This window comes from Polypterus senegalus, chromosome 14 (assembly GCF_016835505.1).
Source record: "Polypterus senegalus isolate Bchr_013 chromosome 14, ASM1683550v1, whole genome shotgun sequence".
Classification (NCBI taxonomy): Eukaryota; Metazoa; Chordata; class Cladistia; order Polypteriformes; family Polypteridae; genus Polypterus; species Polypterus senegalus.
In genome coordinates, this window is record NC_053167.1 from 142,916,389 (window position 1) to 142,936,451 (window position 20,063).

The 20,063-nt window shown below is 40.6% G+C and overlaps 1 protein-coding gene across 1 annotated transcript in view; it reads left to right on the plus strand.

The window, feature by feature from the left end:
* The window catches only part of LOC120515012 (interferon-induced protein 44-like), a 75,561-nt gene that overhangs the window by 19,657 nt on the left and 35,841 nt on the right, over window positions 1–20,063 (plus strand). The window contains exons 3-5 of the mRNA XM_039735699.1: window positions 3,252–3,326; window positions 10,937–11,006; window positions 18,450–18,645. Coding sequence (XP_039591633.1) covers window positions 3,252–3,326; window positions 10,937–11,006; window positions 18,450–18,645 — 341 coding nt within the window. The remainder of the gene's footprint in view (window positions 1–3,251; window positions 3,327–10,936; window positions 11,007–18,449; window positions 18,646–20,063) is intronic.

Below are 20,063 nucleotides of genomic sequence, written 5' to 3' on the forward strand. Positions count from 1 at the left end.
TGGCTGTGGGATTTTGTTTCAACCAGATTCCTAATTAGAAAACAAACCATGTTGATAACGAGACTTGGTATTTACAGTAACTCAGTTGCTTGTCTGTGCTTTCAGCTTTCTCTGGCATGTGCAGGAAGTTTATATGGACTTTTGTTATTTGTTCAGTTGTTCTTCTCCTTTTTTGCTTTGGTTGTACATTCTGGTTATAGCTGTGCTACAGCTTCCTCTTTGAGGTTTTTACAAACAGTGTTCTCTGTTGCTAGCAAAGTTACACCTGCTGGGTCAGTTGAAGCCTCATGTACAGTATAAACAGTGTGTACGCACAAAAATGTTGCATACCCCCCTTTCCAGGCTCACTTTGAGATGTATAAAAACTAAATGTGCCTTACGCATGCACATTTCTGTTTGGTTTTGCAAACTGGGAGCACCCAGCGTCAAAGCAGTGCTACTATTTCTGTGTGATTTCCTTTTTTCAGAATCTCAGAATTTATCAAATATATTGAAATTAATTTCATATCATTTACAAATTTGAGGCACTTGGTTGTAATCATTTTATTACAATATAATGGTGCACGCAATGGCCAAACTACTCCAACTACCATGGCTGCTTTAGTGTTGTTACTTCCAGTGCACCACTCAGTGTATTTTAACCCATTGTATCTGAGTGTGGAAACACTGATATAATGACCTCATGGGCTCGGCCATCAGCAGTGTATCTGTCTGCGGAGAGAGTGTCGACCTCGTCAAGAGGTTTACTTACCTTGGCCATGACATTCGTGTCTCTGGTGATCTCATCCTATGAAGTCAGTAGATGGATTGGGAGAGCATGGGGGGTAATGATTTCGCTGGAAAGAGGTGTGTGGCGCCCCCGATATCTATGCAGAAGGACGAAGGTTCAAGTCTTCAGAGTCCTGGTGCTTCCTGTCTTGCTATATGGTTGTGAGACATGGACACTATCCTGTGACCTGAGATGAAGACTGGACTCCTTTGGTACTGTGTCTCTCTGGAAAATCCTTGTGTCCCGTTGGTTTGACTTTGTGTTGCTCATGGAGTCCCGAATGAGGCACGTGACCTGCATTGTGAGGGAGCGTCAGTTACGGCACTACGGCCATGTGGCGTGATTCCCCGAGGGTGATCCGGCTCATAAGATCCTCATTGTTGGGGACGCAAGTGGCTGGACCAGGTCAAGGGGTCGCCCACGTAACACCTGGCTGCAGCAGATAGAGGGTCATTTCCGGAGGGTGGCACTGGACTGCGTGTCTGCCTGGGGGGTTGCCAAACGGGATCCCGAGTTGTTTTGCCGTGTAGTGGGTGTGGCAACGCGCTGTACCAGTACATGCTCCCCAACTTGACTTGACTTACTGTGTGGCAATTGGTTACATGGAGAAAGAAAATGGAAGGACAGGAATTGGGAGTTAGTATATTTGACAGACACAGTACTGCTGCAATAAATTATTTAATCAAAGGTCACGCACAGTGCAGCAAGCATCTTGAGGGAGGCAGGAACAATCTCTGGATGGGGGACCAGCTTGTCACTATCACTGCGCCACCATATCCCCATGTTTAATAACACGCTTTAATGCATTTCATCATGAAAATAATATCAAGTATCCATCCTAGTATTCTAAATTGTTCAGACAGCTGTAATATCTTGAATGTAATCACTGCCTGCGCACTCCTGTCTGCGAAAGAGAAAGCCTGTTTAAGAAGCACGTAGTGATTCACACACATAGAACACTTAGAATACGAAGCATTTAACATAATACTTTAGTTACGATGGGATTTGAGAAATTCTAGTAAATTAAAGATTTTAAGATGAAGTTTATGAAGTTCTACTTTAATGACAAACTACAAGATTAAAGTGGAAATTTCAAAATTAAAGTCAACATTTTGAACTTTTTTTCTTCACTGTGTCTCTATTTTCTTCTTTTCTCTGTGCCCTAATACGCTTCCGTATGACACTCAGACTGTGGACAATGACTTGCCCTTTCACATCGACTTTTACATCTGACCACTGTTTTTTTTTAATTCAGGCACTGTGCGACTTTCTAAACTTGCATTTTTGAGTTTGATCCCGTCAGTTTCCTTCTGTTGCTCATACCACTGCCTAAGCCACCAAATCCTATGAGTGGGACCTCCACTTCGTATTCGGTAAAATTCTTTTTTTTTCACGTACTTTTGCCATTGTCTTTTAACAAAACATTGAACATAAGGGGCTATCTATAATGATTTGCATATTCAAATATGTGAAATTCTGGGAGGAGTCGGGGTGAGGATGTAGGCACGTGCATTCAATTTCACATTCATTGGGATTTGTAAAGAGGAAGTGCAATGGAACTTGGTGTACACACAGTTTTATGTCTCTGAATGTTTTTGTGTGCCCACACTTTTCCAGTTTTGTCCGTATGCCATGTTTTAGTGTGAATTCTACACATGGTGTTTATACATGAGGCCCCAGGTGATCCATCAGGTCCCGTCATTAGCGAGATGAACGTGTGGCTCACTCATGCAATTGCCTTCCTTAGCAAGGTTCGGACCCCTGACCCCCTTGTTCTTCTCCAATACAGACAAGTGCTTCATCTTTCAGTCCTGCACTGGTAGCTCTTCAGAGAAGAAAGGGATTGCTGCAGCCATTCTCATGGACACACTCTAGGCGATGGTGTCCCTGAAGTTATGACCAGGCCGAGCAGTGAACTGATAGAGGAAGCGATGAGTTGGGGTATGTTAGGGTTTTTAAAGGCAGGTACGGCCATCTTGCCATTCATTGGTTTCTCAGATGCGCAAAAGCCCATCCTTTTAAGTTGACTGTTGGAGCAAAGTTTTGTGCATCAAGGCTGCCAATCTTTAAGTTATAGCTCTTTTTTGACTTTAGGTATTTAGGTGGTACCTTATCTTTTTCTTTCTTTCTTTCTTTCTTTCTTTCTTTCTTTCTTTCTTTCTTTCTTTCTTTCCTAACTAAAGCAAACATAAAACGTGGTTACTTATTTTAAAGTATTATAAACGAATGCATCTCCATAAAAGAAAAAAAAAACTGTCAGACTCTAACAATTCTTGTGGGGAAAAACCATACCCATCTTCAAATGTGTATTAGTTGTCAAGCTCACCCAAACCACCAGACCAGCTAATCTTCCCATTTGTTTCTGATGTTGAGCCATCAAGTGGGAAGGTAAACTGGTACATGAACAGTGCGTGACTTCTGAGGTCTTCCTGTTTAATTGTGGTGGTGTCTTTATCTTTGCCTTTCTTTTTCATTTTCGTAGGTTCACTTCCAAAGGGCAACACTGAGGAGAAGAAGAGTGAATTTATTATTCTGCGCCTTTGGAGGAGTTCACGTGGTGAGATATTACACGTGGTGAAAGACAACTCCAGGAATGTGGTTTGCAATTATACAATAATGTTACAGCACGATGGGTGCCACTTGTCTTCATTAATTCAGAAGAGCAATGTTTGCAAATGCTTCTGTACTTGTAAAGTATTAGAAGGCAATCACATATCCTGCTATAGATTTGAAAATTATGGCTGGAACTGTTTATATTGTCTGTAATTTGCATAGAAAAATATGCAATTCATATTAAAAATACAATGTGAGACACACACCCATTGTTTACACACTTTGAAGTTCTGCTCCTTACACTGCAGTGGTGCTTTTATTCTGTAGCTCGGTGTGCCAACTTCATTGTATGGCAGACAAACATTCACCTCTGCTATGGAGGCACACATGAAGACAGCAGAGAATTTACACTGGAAGTTATATGTTTGCAAATGAAAAGGTCAATTAAGGTAAATTTAAAGAAAAGGTTTTATAAAAATCTATACATTTAGATAATACGTTCTTTTATGTGATTTGCTATTGAACATTTGTGACTCCCAGAGGCCCCCAGTTTTATTCTGCTGTGTCGTTGTGCATCCCCTAACCTGTCATGCAGCGGACTCAGCTCAGGCTACAGTGGCCGTTAAAGAAAATCCTAACAAGTTTTATTTGCTTATTCACAGCAAGAAACAGGAAAAGTCGACAAATGGTATGCCAGTCCACTTTAGACCAAGTGAGAGATGTGCCACCAGAGAGTCACAAAGGGGATGAAGAAGAACAACGAGAAGAAACAATCACAGCACAAATAATAACCGATAGCTGATTTTGTATTAAAGAATCACTCAGCACACAATCCACACTCAGGCCCTGATAAAGTTGAACTGCGATGAAGGCAGCAGTGGGCTGAAGTTCTCCTGCTCCTCTGGTTGTTGTTTTCTTCAGTTGCTGTTGAATTGTGCAGACGTTTAGAGGGTGGAAAGTGAAAGGAGGCCGCAGCTCAAAAGTCTTAAGGCAGACTGGCTCATTGGTTGTGGTCCTTCAGCGAGCCTGTGGTGAAGTAATTGTGGGGATCTCGAGTGTCAGATCACAATAAAGCTTTTTAGAGCTTTAAGTTCATACTAGTCGTGCCACCCGTCTCAGAGGGTTTGAAATCAAAGCAGTTAACGTAGACCTGAGTATCAACATTTGCAGTGCAACATCTATTAGAATAATGCATGGCGTAATAGAATGTGTTGCATTCCTACAGATGGCACATCACAAACATTTGTAGTAGTAAAATGCCACCAACAGATGGAGTGTCACAAACATTAGCTCTGCTTTGGCACATCCCATACCAAACGGCATGTAACAGAGACATGGCAACCTGACAGACACACAGGCTCTTGTGCTTTCATTAAGGTGAGTGAGCTGATTTCTGTTGGATGTTCTCAGTGTTCATGTTTGCAGTGCAGTGTCCCTCAGTCTCTGTTAAATGACAAAACAAACAGGCATAGCCATCCATTAATTTAATGTGTGACCCGCAGGGCAAGTATAAAAATAGACAGATGGTCACCCCACTTAATTACCTAATATGGGGGAATAGACTTTGGAGTCATGCTGGACATGCTTGTACCACCTTATCTAAAACCACCCAATAGCACCTACCCAGCTAGCTACCATACAACACTGTTAAAAACCAAAAGGTAATAAATATTAATTGAACTTCATGGCTGTGTGCAATAATATAACATACCGTCACATTATTAAACCCATGTAACTCAGTTAAATGCTGCAGGAAGCTAGAGTGTTATCTCAGCATATGCGGGCACAAGAGAACCCCTTGATGGGTAGCCAGTCCACTGAAGGACTTATTTATGAACACGTCTACCATTTCACTCGCACTGAGACCAATTTGGCGTTTTCGAAAAATTCTCCCCCCTTAGATTTGGTAGAAATAAATGTAGAATTCATTTGGAATTCTATAAATAATGATTTGCTTGCCTACTTCTGGTGTTCTAAAACTGCTCTGCTGTGTTCCCTCCTAACCGTACTGAAAACAGAAGAGAGAAGAAAAGACGTTTTTATTCAAAGAATAACTGCGGCTGCACGGGCTCAGTTCACTTGAAACAAAAATATCCACAGTTGTGGTTGCAAGGGATGGACTGACTCTTTTGGTTTTAGTGACAGATCAAGAGAGCAGATGATTGAATTCTCAACAGCTTCACATAACAGACCACGATGGTCACCGAAAATCAAAGTCCCAAGCAGGTGCCAAGTCTCACCCTTCTGTCACTTACCCTAATTCTAAGATCTCACAAATGCTGCTGTCTGGGGCAAGCCTGGGTCTTTCTCCTGTTGTCAAAGGAGATGACATGATGTTGTGTGCACGTATGGTCAGTGCTCCAGGCTCCCATGAAAGGTTGTGATAATAAATTATTGCAAAGAAAAGGAGAATAGTGATGATTCTCAAAATGATATACAGCTAATCAAGATATTCTCAAACGTGATTCTAGATAAATAGATAGATACTTGGGAAATTCATATAATCCAGCAGCAGCATACTGATAAACAAACAATATTAAATTAAAGAGTGATAACAATGCAGGTATAACAGACAATAACTTTGTATAATGTTAACGTTTACCAAAGGGTGGAATTGAAGAGTCACATAGTGTGGGGTCTCCTCAGTTTGTCAGTGGAGCAGGACGGTGACAGCAGTCTGTCTGTCGCTGAAGCTGCTCCTCTGTCTGGAGATGATCCTGTTCAGTGGATTCTCCATGATTGACAGGAGTCTGCTCAGCGCCCGTCGCTCTGCCACGGATGTCAAACTGTCCAGCTCCGTGCCTACAATAGAGCCTGCCTTCCTCACCAGTTTGTCCCTCTTCTTTATGCTGCCTCCCCAGCACACCACCGTGTAGAAGAGGGCGCTCGCCACAACCGTCTGATAGAACATCTGCAGCATCTTATTGCAGATGTTGAAGGACGCCAGCCTTCTAATGAAGTATAGTCAGCTCTGTCCTCTCTTACACAGAGCGTCAGTATTGGCAGTCCAGTCCAGTTTATCATCCAGCTGCACTCCCAGGTATTTATAGGTCTGCACCCTCTGCACAGTCACCTCTGATGATCACGGGGTCCATGAGGGGCCTGGTCCTCCTAAAATCCACCACCAGCTCCTTGGTTTTGCTGGTGTTCAGTTGTAGATGGTTTGAGTCGCACCATTTAACAAAGTCCTTGATTAGGTTCCTATACTCCTCCTCCTGCCCACTCCTGATGCAGCCCATGATAGCAGTGTCGTCAGTGAACTTTTGCACGTGGCAGGACTAGCCAGTAACAAGAAAGAATAACCACAGTGAAATTGCACAAAAAATAACGAGCTAAGCATGTCCTGATGGAAACTTTACATGTAATATGAAAAAAAACAAAGAAGGTAGTCCAAAAAACATAAAAAAAAGCAAAATTGACAAGATTTTGCAATACCAATGGTGAAGACTTAAACGGGTCCAAGTCTGAATATCCCCAAGTCAGCACCGAGCGTGAGATCAAAGTCACAAATGCCCCATGTCTGGATTTGCGCTCTACAACTCCAACTCAAACCTCCAGATTCCACAACTAAGGTCAAGAATCCACGGGTCTATCGCCACATCGCTAGCCTGAGGAAAAGAAATGTAAACACTGGGATCAGGAGATCAGTGAGGTGACATAAACTGGGGAAGGCAGAAAGTGTTGTAGTCACTTACAAATTAAGTCTGGAAATCCCATTTCCTTTAATTTTGTGTCTTGCATTGCATTTTCTACAAAGACTTCTGTTCTTATCTGAGTAAGACACTGGAGCTAACTAACCGTTATATACCTGGGACTTTCAACAAACACTATTACACACCTACAGTCATATCAAAAAGTTTGGGAACCCCTCTCAGCCTGTATAATAATTGACTCTCCTTTCAACAAAAAAGATAACAGTGGTATGTCTGTCATTTCCTAGTGGGGTGTTTTCCGAACAAAGATTTTTAGTGACACAGTATTTAGTCGTATGAAATTAAATCAAATGTGAAAAACTGGCTGTGCAAAAATGTGGGTCCCCTTGTCTCTTTGCTAATTTGAATGCCTGTCACTGCTCAATGCTGATTACTTGGTTGGATGAGCTCGTTAAGCCTTGAATTTCATAGACAGGAGTGTCCAATCATGAGTGGTCAAAGGTATTTAAGGTGGTCAATTGCAAGTTGTGCTCCCCTTTGACTCTCCTCTGAAGAGTGACAGACAGCATGGGATCCTCAAAGCAACTCTCAAAGATCTGAAAACAAAGATTGTTGAGTCTCCTGGTTTAGGGGAAGGCTACAAAAAGCTATCAGAGGTTTAAACTGTCAGTTTCAACTGTAAGGAATGGAATCAGGAAATGGAAGGCCACAGGCACAGTTGCTGTTAAACCAACCTCAGGTCTGGCAGGCCAAGAAAAACACAGGAGTGGCATATGCCGAGGTAGGATTGTGAGAATGGTTACAGACAACACACAGATCACCTCCAAAGACCTGCAAGAACATCTCGCTGCAGATGGTGTATCTGTACATCGTTCTACAATTCAGCACAATTTGCACAAAGAACATCTGTATGGCAGGGTGATGAGAAAGAAGCCCTTTCTGCACTCACCCCACAAACAGAGTCGCTTGTTGTATGCCAATGCTCATTTAGACAAGCCAGATTCATTTTGGAACAAAGTGCTTTGGACTGATGAGACAAAAATTGAGTTATTTGGTCATAACAAAAAGCGCTTTGCATGGCGGAAGAAGAACACCGCATTCCAAGAACAACACCTGCGACCTTCTGTCAAATTTGGTGGAGGTTCCATCACGCTGTGGGGCTGTGTGACCAGTTCAGGGACTGGGGCCCTTGTTAAAGTCGAGGATCGGATGAATTCAACACGATATCAACAAATTCTTCAGGATAATGTTCAAGCATCAGTCACAAAGTTGAAGTTACGCAGGGGTTGGATATTCCAACAAGACAATGACCCAAAACACAGTTCAAAATCTACAAAGGCATTCATGCAGCGGGAGAAGTACAATGTTCTGGAATGGCCATCACAGTCCCCTGACTTGAATATCATCGAAAATCTATGGGATGATTTGAAGCAGGCTGTCCATCAAATAGAACTGAACTGGAGAGATTTTGTATGAAGAATGGTCAGAAATACCTCCATCCAGAATCCAGACACTCATCACAGGCTATAGGAGGACAGCGTCGAGAGGCTCAAAGGAGCAAAAGGAGGCTCAACTAAGTATTGATGTCATATCTCTGTTGGGTGCCCACATTTATGCACCTGTCTAATTTTGTTATGATGCATATTGCATATTTTCTGTTAATCCAATAAACTTAATGTCACTGCTGAAATCCTACTGTCTCCATAAGGCATGTCGTGTATTAAAAGGAAGTTGCTACTTTGAAAGCTCAGCCAATGAGAAACAAAAATCCAAAGAATTAAGAGGGGTTGCCAAACTTTTTCATATGATTGTGTATAGTTATATTTAAGTTAAGCCACAAATATCTGTAACTGCCCAAACCTTTATTGAAACCTCTTCCCTGAACATTTGACTTCTTTTTAAACTACGTTTTAATGCTTTATTACTTTTAAGTTTTAATATACAGTATATACGCAATCATAGTGTTCTCGGCTCAGCACGGTAGTCCCAGACCAAGTTGTGTTCATTGTAATGTGGCCCCTGACACACTCTGCAACGTTCAGCTGTTTTACAGTCCAGTGTAAGAAGCTGTTTCAGGTGACGTGACTTGCGCTGCTTCACTTTCAATGTCCCCCTCATCTGCATTTTACTTCTTTACAATTTCTTGCCCAGAACATTCAGGATCTGATGTCATCAGAAGTGTCAATCTACAATACATTACTCTGTTGTTCATCGTTTGCCTCTCTGCATGCCTCTCAGTCTCTCTCTGACTCGTCATCTGCCATCAATGACAGGATTCTTTCAATGGCTTCATATGCTGATAAGTGTCAGAGGAACTTATTTTCTTATCTGTCGTTTTTAATTTGGGCACTGTGCACCATCTGAACTTGAACCTTTGAGTATCATTCCATCAGTTTCCTTCTGCTGCACACACCACTGCCTAAACCACCAAATCATATGTTTTTCTTTGCCTCTGCTTCACTGAGTAGGACCTCCATTTCTTATTCAATGAAACTCGTTTCACTTATAAATATCTAAATAATGAGTGACATGATAGAAATGCTGCTGAAAAAACAACTTCTGTGTTTTTTGTCCACTTTTGGTTATTTCAGGTAATGTGGGTTGTTCACTTTCAGTCTCTGTAGCTGCCTGCCCCTTCACCTTCCTTATCTTTCTAATCCTTGTCTAAACTCTGCTGTTCTACAATTTTCTACCCACAGCATTCCTGATCTGATCACGTCAGATTTATCACGATGCACTGTCTTTCCTTCTGCCATGTAATCTTCTATCAATGAGTGGGCTGTTTCAAGGGCTTGCTGTGCTAAGAAGCAGCATCTCTGTTTCACCTCTAAACTCATAAATGTCTACAAAAATTGTAACAGGATAGAAATGCAGTCATAATTAACATATAGCGATACACAGTAATCTTTGAAAAGCAGGTTTTGTTTGAGTGCTCAAAATGCGCAGGAAAAAAATACTGACACATTACCGCATTGAAGGTCACTAGTGACCCTATAGGTTTTAGATGAGTAAATGATCACAATAAAATAATTTTAAACTATTTTGGTATACCGTATTTATGTGTGTACCACGCGCACATATTTTCCCAAAAATTAGCATTAGAAAATCAGGTGCGCGCCATACACGAGGATGTGTGAAAAGCTAAGATTCGGGTACTGAATCAGTTTGGCATCGTCGTTCAGCGTGGATAGTAGCAAGCGTTTACGCTCCTTCACGCCGTGAGAGAAACTAAAGTGATTTTGGAAGCAGAGAAGATAGGAAATCGGGCAATAGGTCGCAAGCACAGTGTCCCAGAGTCATGTGTTTGAGATTGGCGACGGAAGCGAAGACGACGCCTTATGGGAACGCGGCGACGATGACATCAGTAGTGGTGGGGAATCCGAATCCAGCAGCGAATCAGAAGATGATGATTAACCTGGAATAGTCTGGTGAGCACAATAATTTTCCACTTGTCGTTATAGTTCTTTACCGATTGTCTCTGTACGGTTCTTTCTTTTCAACGCGCATCGTACACGGGGCAAAACGATTTTTCGCGATTTTCTTTGTAAAAATTAGGGTGCGAGTCTTACACGAGGGCGCGTGGTACACGAGTATAAACGGTATTTTTGGTAGTAAATTCATGTGGGTGAAATGAATGAACCATCAATCTGGGGAGATGTGTCCACAATGTATCATGTGACCCAAAGAGAGCTGTAAACATGGCGTCACTGAGGTATGTATACAAGGGTTAAAGGAGTAGGGGGATACAAATATTTACACAAAGGTTGCTCTGCTGTCTTTATGAAGGCTTGTGTCCATTTTACCTAAATCTTGTAAACCCTATCCTACAGCTGGTCTCCTTTATAAGTTGTGTTGTTTAAATCTGATAGTGATTTGGGATAACTGCCATGTGACTCCCATTTTATGATGCGATTGTCCATGAAACAAAAAGCTAACAGATAAACTTTTGTTTAAATCATAGATGAAGAGGTCAAGCCACCCCCAACCCCCCTGATTGAGAAACCATGGAGGGATCAGGAATTTAGCTCAAAGTGAGTAACCTGATTGGACACTTTCTGAGGTGATGTGTGATGAAAACACCCAGAGATACAAATATGCTAAAAGATGAGTTGAGGTGGAGAGAAAGGTGGGCTGGAAAAGTATGATTGAGGGTAAAGATGTGTCAGTATTCACTGCAATTCACATTGTGTAATGACAGCCCAGGCCATAAGATGGCAGCATCCCAGACTTCTGTAGGACTGGGCCCAGTGGAGGAAAGGAGGAGACCATTAGTTTTTAGAAAAGGGGTGAATGATAAATATGTGTGTGTGTTGGGGTGTGTGTAAGCAGGCATGGAAAACACGTTTATAACAGCTGGGTATACAGAGTAGAAGCTTCAGTCTCCCATCACTTTTGGTATCAGATGTGTGACTTAAATAACTTGGATGTGTCTGTTATCATGTCAACGAATGAAATGTGACCAACAACTACTGTGTGGCCAGTCTGTTACCCGACCTGTACTGATGTTGAGAACAGGAATGTGTTTAGTACTTGGCTGTAGAAGTTGGTTCTTCTGGCCTCCTTAGTCTTATTTGATAGCTATTTAGCTCTGTATTTGCTTAATATGGATATTCATTCATTTAATTTTCTAATCTCAGTTATTTTATTACAAGATTGGCCAGGACAGAGTTGGAGTGCAAGGCAGTTAGCTTTATTTGTTTCATACATTTTACATTTTTTCACTCAAGGCATAACAACTTTCTTTTATGAAATTCTGTAATCTCCATAGGGAAGTTTTAGTGCAAAAAGGTTGATTTTGATGGCTTATGAGACATACAAGAGATTCTCATTTGTTTCATTTAAGAATTGACTTTGTCACAGATCTTTCTCCTAAAATTCCTCAGGAAAAGACAAAAAGGAGACGTAAGACACAGCTGAGGTAAAAGTAGTCAAAATTGAGAAGTTGGTTTGAAAAGTGTGTTGTATTTTGTGAGGTCTCCTTCTAGTCTTTTGTCATTGCTCTCAGGACTTCATATTTTTAACTTATTATTGGACTGTTGTCTTCCTGCAAGGTTACTAACATTTGGGATACAATCAGTCATATTTCTTTCTGTTTCCAATTGGAGCACAGGCAGATGAAGTGACTTTCTTGTAGTAAAACAGGTGTCAGTAGTCGGATTTGAACCTACAATCTTATAGTAGTAGTAGTAGTAGTAGTAGTAGTAGTAGTATTAGTTTATTTATATAGCACCCTCCACAGACAAAAGGTCACAGAGCGCTGAACAGTAAATACGGTACAAATACAACAATTAAGACAAAACCAATAAAACAATAAATAAACTGGAACTACTCAGCACTGATTAAATGCTTGTTTAAAAAGAAATGTTTTTAATTGTTTTTTAAAAGAATCAACAGACTCGACTCGTCTAATCTCATCTGTCAATCTGTCCATCACCATTGCCAATTAGAAAGGGCTCGGAGCCGATCCCTGATGTAATCCCACCTCCATCACTCCTACCGCAAACCTCACCGCGGTCACACTTCCCTCGTTCATATCCTGTACCACTCTTACGTACTTCTCTGCCACTCCCGACTTCCTCATACAATACCACAGCTCCTCTCAGTCACCCCGTCATATGGTTTATCAGGTCCTCAAAGACGCAATGCAACTCCTTCTGGCCTCCTCTAAACTTCTCCATCAGCATCCTCAGAGCAAACATCGCATCTGTGGTGCTCTTTCATGGCATGAAACCATCCTGCTGCTCACTAAACATCACCTCACTTCTTAACCGCGCTTCCACTACTCTTTCCCATAACTTCATGCTGCGGTTCATCAATTTTATCACCCTGTAGTTACTGCAGTCCTATACATCCCCGTTATTCTTAACATTAGAATTACGAGAGCCTACAAAAAAACTTGTAGATCCGTCCCACCTTGAATCCCTTTGCACCTCTCCGTCAGCGTCTTTTGTCCTGTAAATGTGCCAATAAGCAGCAAGCAGCCTGTTTTCACATCCCCCACCCCACAGAGCTTTCTCAGCTCAAGTCTGTTTACCTGCGTGTCAGTTGCTTAGAGTTGTATAGAGTGAGAAGTCAAGCAAAATGACACCTTTTATAAATACAATATCGTTATTTGGAACACTTGCATTTCATGTGTGTTCCGTGTCTACAACGATCTATTTAAACACATTGTTAAAACAGAAACGTTTTTCATGTTTTAGTAATAATTGACAAAATGTAGACATGAAGTGTATAATGTGTGAAGCCTGAATTCCAAATATCAAATAAACACTTTCACAAAAGGTACAAATATAACAGAACAAGTTCGCTTCTATTCAAGAATATAACTGCAGAAAAAGAACCCGCGTTAGGGTGCGACATCGACACGCTTTTACTACAACGGCTTTGGTGGCGCAATGGTATCAACTGTTGACTAGTAATCAGAACTTCATGGGTTCGAGACCATTTTGAGAAGTGAGCTGCATGTATTCTTACTATTTTAGAATAAAAACACACATTTGATTCCAGTCTGTAACAGCCGGTGTAATTTATGATACTTGAAAAGGTTAGCTTTGTTTTTTTTATTCAGTTTTATTCTCTCAGTCGCGGTCACGATAACCACCCCCCAAATCTGACACTGCTGTTTTCACATAGACGTGCTATAACATGGATGCAAGAATGCACTTTTGCCATCGCTGTACTTTGTATATGTACATGGGAAGCTCTGTACTCTACTTGTGACTTTACTCTGAAGGAAGTAAGTAAATAAATAAAGGTAAATAACTGGAGCTTATTCGGTGCAGCCTTCTGGTGCACGATGTCAACACACCACGGAGAAAAAAAAGAAAGATACAAATATATGGGACATTGGGTATAAAATTAATCAGAAAACATCATCGCACTAATGCAATATTATTTGAAAACGAACAGCGTCAGATTGGGTGTGAATTTACGCTGGTGCTGTTGCTTAGAGTCAGATCAGGAGAGGAGGGGTGGGGGGAGTGTTAGAGCGTGATCGTCATTGAGAGAATAAAACTGAAAAAAGCTAACTTTTACAAGTACCATAAATTTATACCCAATGTCCCATATATTTGTCTCTTTCTTTTTTTTTCTCCGTGCTGCGTCGACATCGTGCACCAGAAGGCATGAGCTGCCTGATTCAGTGCAGCAGGAACACTCAATAAAACTGAATAAAAAAAATCAAGTGACGTTGAGATACGAAGAAGGCAGATTTGCCAGCGTTTGTGTGTCAGCTTTTATCCCTCCAGATCAGAGAATGCCCAGTTCCATTGCCTCAAAACACCACTCACATCTACAGTAACTCCCAGTTTCAAATAAAAACTAACAGCGTCAGATTCCATGGGCGGTGTATGTATGGTGATCATGACTGAGAGAATAAAAGTGAAAAAAAAGGTAACTTTTACAAGTACAGTACTATAAATGTACACGGTCTGTTACAGACGCAAACCAAATGGATGTGTGTACTGTATAATATTAACAATAAGAGCAGCTCACTACTGAAAATGGCAAATATAGGAGACAGTCAGGATCAAACTGGGGACTCTTGATTATAAGTTGGCAAATCTTACCGCTACGCCACAGAAGCTGTTGTATTGTCCTTGAACCTTTTGTGAAAGTGTTTATTTGATCTTTGGACTTCAGGCTTCACACGTTCTATAGTTTATGTCTACATTTTGTAACATTTATTTATTTATAAATATGAAAAAGTTTCTGTTTTAACAATGTGTTCACACAGATTACTGTAGAAATGGAACACACATGAAATGCATGTGTTCCAAATAACAATCTATTATTTCCACTCTAAAATTCCAGCAGTTCTCTCACTCCCAGATAATCAAACAAGGCATGAGCTGGGAGAATTTTGTGAACGTTCTGAGATGGTGGGGGATGGAATAGCCGGCTGCTTGCTGCTTGTCTTAATCGGCACATGAATGAGATGAATTGAGCTGCTTCGCCCACAACAGGAGAATATCCATGATTGTGATGAAAACTATATGGGATGAAAAAAATATGGGGTGCAGTGAGGCTGATAAAAGTTACACAAAGTTCAGGCACGCCTTTTCTCTACGCCATTGTTCATTTATATACAGGCAGGCACTCGCCAGGGGACTTGATTGATAGCAGAGCCAATCCAAACAAATCAGTCAACGAAACCATCATGCATCAGGTGGTCGTCATTTTCATTCATCCAGGTTTCTGTAAATGCAACGACACACACATCTCTGTTATCAGATTGAAGGCAAACTCATGAGAGAAGTTTATCCACTTTCTTTACGACAGACTAAAAATAACGCCTCACAGTGACTGGAATTGTCAAGTCAGTTTTCTTTCTTTTTTAATTTTCTTCTGTTCCAGTCATTCTGGTATGTGTTCAGACCGTATTGTGTGTATGTTTATTTATTTACTTACTTTTCGACCTATTTAGATATTTCTTTATTTAAAGAACTTCTGAAGAAAACCAAATTTCCCCCCGAGGACAAATAAAATAAATTCTATCTATCTATCTAACATTTGCCATTTTAAATGTCGGTTTGAAAGTTTTCACCTCCTGCAGTTTTTCCAGTCTTTCTCCTCCTCCGCGTTTCCCCATTTTTCTTCCTGTCTGATTACACAACTATTATAACAAATTATTGTATTAAAAAACATTGAAACATTCACTGAGAAATAAGGTGTATATACAGTATGTGTGTTCAGGTCAGTTCCTCTGCTGTAGGTCATCTGTGCAGACTGATTAGCAGTAGCGTGAAAACCCCAAGTCAGATGGAAATAAATGCAAATCTCTCTATTATATAAAAAAAATCCTGGGACGAGATGAGACTTTCTCAGAGAGATAATTTCAGGTCCCGTGAGACGAGACTTTGTGCCAAGGAAATTTAACCACACCCAGGGCCAGAAATAAAAGGCAAAGAGTAGATGACAAAGTAAAACGTTGTAAAGAATTCAAAAACATTGGCGTGATACACATGCAGAGCAGGTTAGAGATAATGAAAGTACGAAAATTCGAAAGTCTCCAAAAAATGATAGTAAAGATCGCATTAGCGCAAACAAATGGAAATTATTACTAGGTGAAATAATGGAACAGTGAAAAGAGATTGAATATATTGTTCAGATTTAAACTTTAAGTCGGAGACTTGTAGATCGTCTAATTCGTGTTGCCATCAGGGAAAAGTAGAGTTTATTCCCAATGAAGAGGCGTATCCATGAGAATTAAAAAATTGGTTGTTTGATGAAAGTGAAATCCACATACGCGAGTGGCAGAGACGTGAAGTGGCTGGCACATAGCGCAGGCCAGGGGGGTTGGCAAGCTAAGCGAGCAGGGGGTGAAGCCCCTAGTAATAAAGATAAGAATTATCATTGTTAATGTATTCATTTCTTGGTGACATTGTTAAAATCAAAGATAACTCCCAAAAACATTACGTAAGGGTACAGACAGTTTAAGAGAAAAAAAAGTTTAACAAAACAGGCAATGAGACAGTCCTGTGGTCAAAGCCTACTCTACTAATACATGTGATTACATTCTGTTATTACTGTTATTTGTCTAGTATGACTAACTATTATCAATATATTTACCAAATTTGTGATAACTAACTAATTCTCTGAATGCACCTAAATGTTTAGCAAGCCAAAATTTTCTTTTTTGTTTAATGTAATATCATTTTTTTTCTTAATTGAACTCCTCAGGTGCGTTTCCATACAGCTTTGTAACCCTAAGTACTTCATTATCTCATATTTAAGATTGTTCTTTAATTAACGTGTGTCCCCCAAAACCCTTGTAACTAAAGTGGTACTTAATCTCGTTTGTAAATTAACAAGCGACCCACTCATTATTTTTAATGTCATTCTTTATTTGGACTTTTGCCTGAGATTCTAACACAGAGGAGGCCCTAAGTAGTCACAACAATACAATGTCGCTCTTATTTGGACAACATAATAATAATAATAACAGGTCAATGTGGCAACATAAATATAAAATTATAATGCAGGTTATAAATTAGCACAAATGGGCCCTTTGTAGTGTGGATGAGGTTGACTGATCCGACTCACTATATAATCAGTCTCACCCTTTAAAGTCGTAAAGCAGGTCACCCCTTAGTACCAGCAGCGACAAAGGCATTTGTGCAATTATTTTGTGCTTTTTTATGTATTTTAATTGATTTTTTTTATGATTTTTTAACATTGACACATGTCTGATGTAACAATATAATGCATACTCAACCACGGTCTGCTTTTCTTATGTGGTCACTGGCAAAGAGCCCAAAAGAGAAGAACTTTAAATTTGGTCGTTAAATGTCAAATAATGAAGGGCTTCAGGAAACACTCGTAAGACTCACTTGTTCTTCACCTACGTCGCTCATGATCTCATTCATTGTCCACCAAGATCGATCATTTCCAGGAAACGCACTCCTCATTGATCCAGATGGTCCACTTCAGGTCTACGAAATGAATAATAGCCTGAAATATGGCTGCCTTCATTTTTTTATCAGAGGCATCTCGTCATTTTATATTTCTTCTCTCATTTAAATTCACATGCTTTTCAAGACTATTAGATTATTTTTGGTTTCTTGTTGCTAATCAGAAGGCATCTGAAAATCAATTAAATTGGTGCCACACTTACTTTCACATGTGTTTATCTTTAAATAGCTGTCTTTAATAAAACAGCTTAATAAAACCCTAAACCATCCTCACCCTTGGCACTCCATGTTCTGTATTTCCCCAGAAAAGTAACATATTGGTTGAAAAGAAATTATGAATCACAGATTGATTTCAGATATCTGATGAATGCTTTTTTAAAAATAGTTTCCAGAAATCCTCTGACTTTGTTTCTAATTAAGAATTTGGTTGGACGAAAGTCACTGCCAAGATATTGGATCTGTGTGCCTGCTTGGCACTGACCTCACGGACTGAACCAGGTGCCCAAGGGCACACCTAGACCTTTCTGGAGGGATTCTGTCTTCTGGTTGACTTGGCAGCAGCAGCTCAGAATTTGATAAGAATATCTTTATCACTCTGTTCATCCCAACATGTTGCAATTTTCTTCTGGATGCACTAATGAAAAATGAGTTGAACAGAACTTGATTTCACAAATACTGAGAATGAACATCAGTTATGTCAAAGGCAGACTCAAATATCACATATATGATTAGATTTTGTTTCTTTCAATGTTATTTCTGTCTGCTAACTTGTCTCGTCACACACACTTGTGTTCTTTATGTGTGTCTGATGGCGCAATCTCTTTTCTAGAGGATTTTTAAATGACCTCAATGCTCTCATTTTACAAAATGCTTGGAAGCAGAAAGAGGAGAGGGATTGTGGTATGGTTAGGTGCGGTCTAAGGGTGCTAACGTGACAAATGTGCTGCTGAATGTTGGGTGCAATGGGGACTTCTTGTCGCCCTGAGAGTGTACCTTTGGTGTATTAGTGTTTGATCCTGAACTAAATTCTCTTTCTGCTCTTTCTTCCTTTCTCATAACCAGTGTAAGGGATAAACTTCTAGATGAAATTCGAAATTACCAGACTATGATAAAGTCAGTGGCAGAGCCCAGAATCCTCCTGATTGGGCAGATTGGATGTGGTAAAAGCAGCTTCTTCAACTCGGTGAACAGCATCTTCAGAGGTTATGTCATACGGCAGGCTACAGCTGGGTTTGGAGAAAACAGTGTAAGCAAACTGGTAAGTGTATGGAGCAAAGAAGAGTCAAGCTGTACTCATCTGTGGAAAGCATTAGGAAAAGAGGCCTTATTTTAGGAGAGGGTTATAGACCACCCAATGCAGACACTCATTTCAACACACGTCTTCATAGTAATATTAAAAAGGAAAGTTTACAAGGTGTAAAAGAAGCCTGGACACAGACAGACACTGAGACAGCTAGATGTCCAAAAAGCACTCTTTTATTCTTCTTATTAATCAGCCACAATAAACTCACAATTACTCAGTCCTTTACTTTTCTTCTGCCACATCTACTACCCTCTCGTAAGCTCCGTCCTCTTCCACCCGACTGTGGCTCCCTGAATGGAGTGAGGCGGCCCCTTTTATAGTGCACCCAGAAGTGCTCCAGGTGCTTCCCGATTGTCCTCTGGCAGCACTTCCGGGTGTGGCAGAAGTGCTACAGATCTTGTTTCTGGGGCTGTCCAGGTGCCCCCTGGCGGTGGCTACGGACCCCAAATGGTTTGAGCTTATAAGCCCCAAGCCCGTGGCCCTGATGCTACCCAGGGGGGCTGCCCTCTCATGTCCCAGGGAATAAATTGCCCTTCTCCTGGTCCCCTGCTCCTTCATGTCTCCCAGTAGGGCACGATCCCCAGCCATCCATCACAAGAGGGATATTATAGTTTTAAGAAGTAATCAGTGACTGTTTGTTAACACAGCATGTTAAAGCACCAACACGGGGTGAAGCCTGTCTGGATTTAGTATTCTGTAATAATCAGGATAGAATTGAGGGTCTCGAGGTGATTGGACCACTAGGGTCACGTGACCAGAATGTCATACAATTCTCAGTATTTTGTAAGAGTGCGGACAGAAAGACTAAAATTGTTAAGTTGAACTTTGGTAGGCTAATTTTGAGCAGATGCGACAAAGTCTAAGTAGGATAGACTGGGATAAGCTTTTAAGTGTGGAGAAAGTCGAGGAGCAGTGGAACAGGTTTAAAAATATTTTGCATGTAATGCAGGACAGGTACAGACCTAAAATTGGAATTAATAGGAAATTTTAAAAAACTCCAAGTGGATTAATAAAGATTTAAAAAATAAGCTGCAAAGTAAAAAACTGCTTTATAAGGCATATAAGATTAATGACTGCAAAGTGAATCGTAGAGCGTATGAGAACATGAGGGCAACCATTAAGAAGAATATCATGGAGGCTAATAGACAGTTAGAGAGGAATAGAGAAGATAAGGCGAGAGAAGACCCAAAGTGATTCGTTGAGTATTTTAGTAGTAAACGAACAGTTAAGGAGGAGGTCAAGTGCATCAGAAATAGTAAAGCGGAATTAAAAGATACAGACAATGAAATAGCAGATGCCCTAAATTTACATTTTTCTGAGGTATTCACAAGTGAGCAAGTGGAAAAACTCCCCGAGGTAACAGGGACTACTAA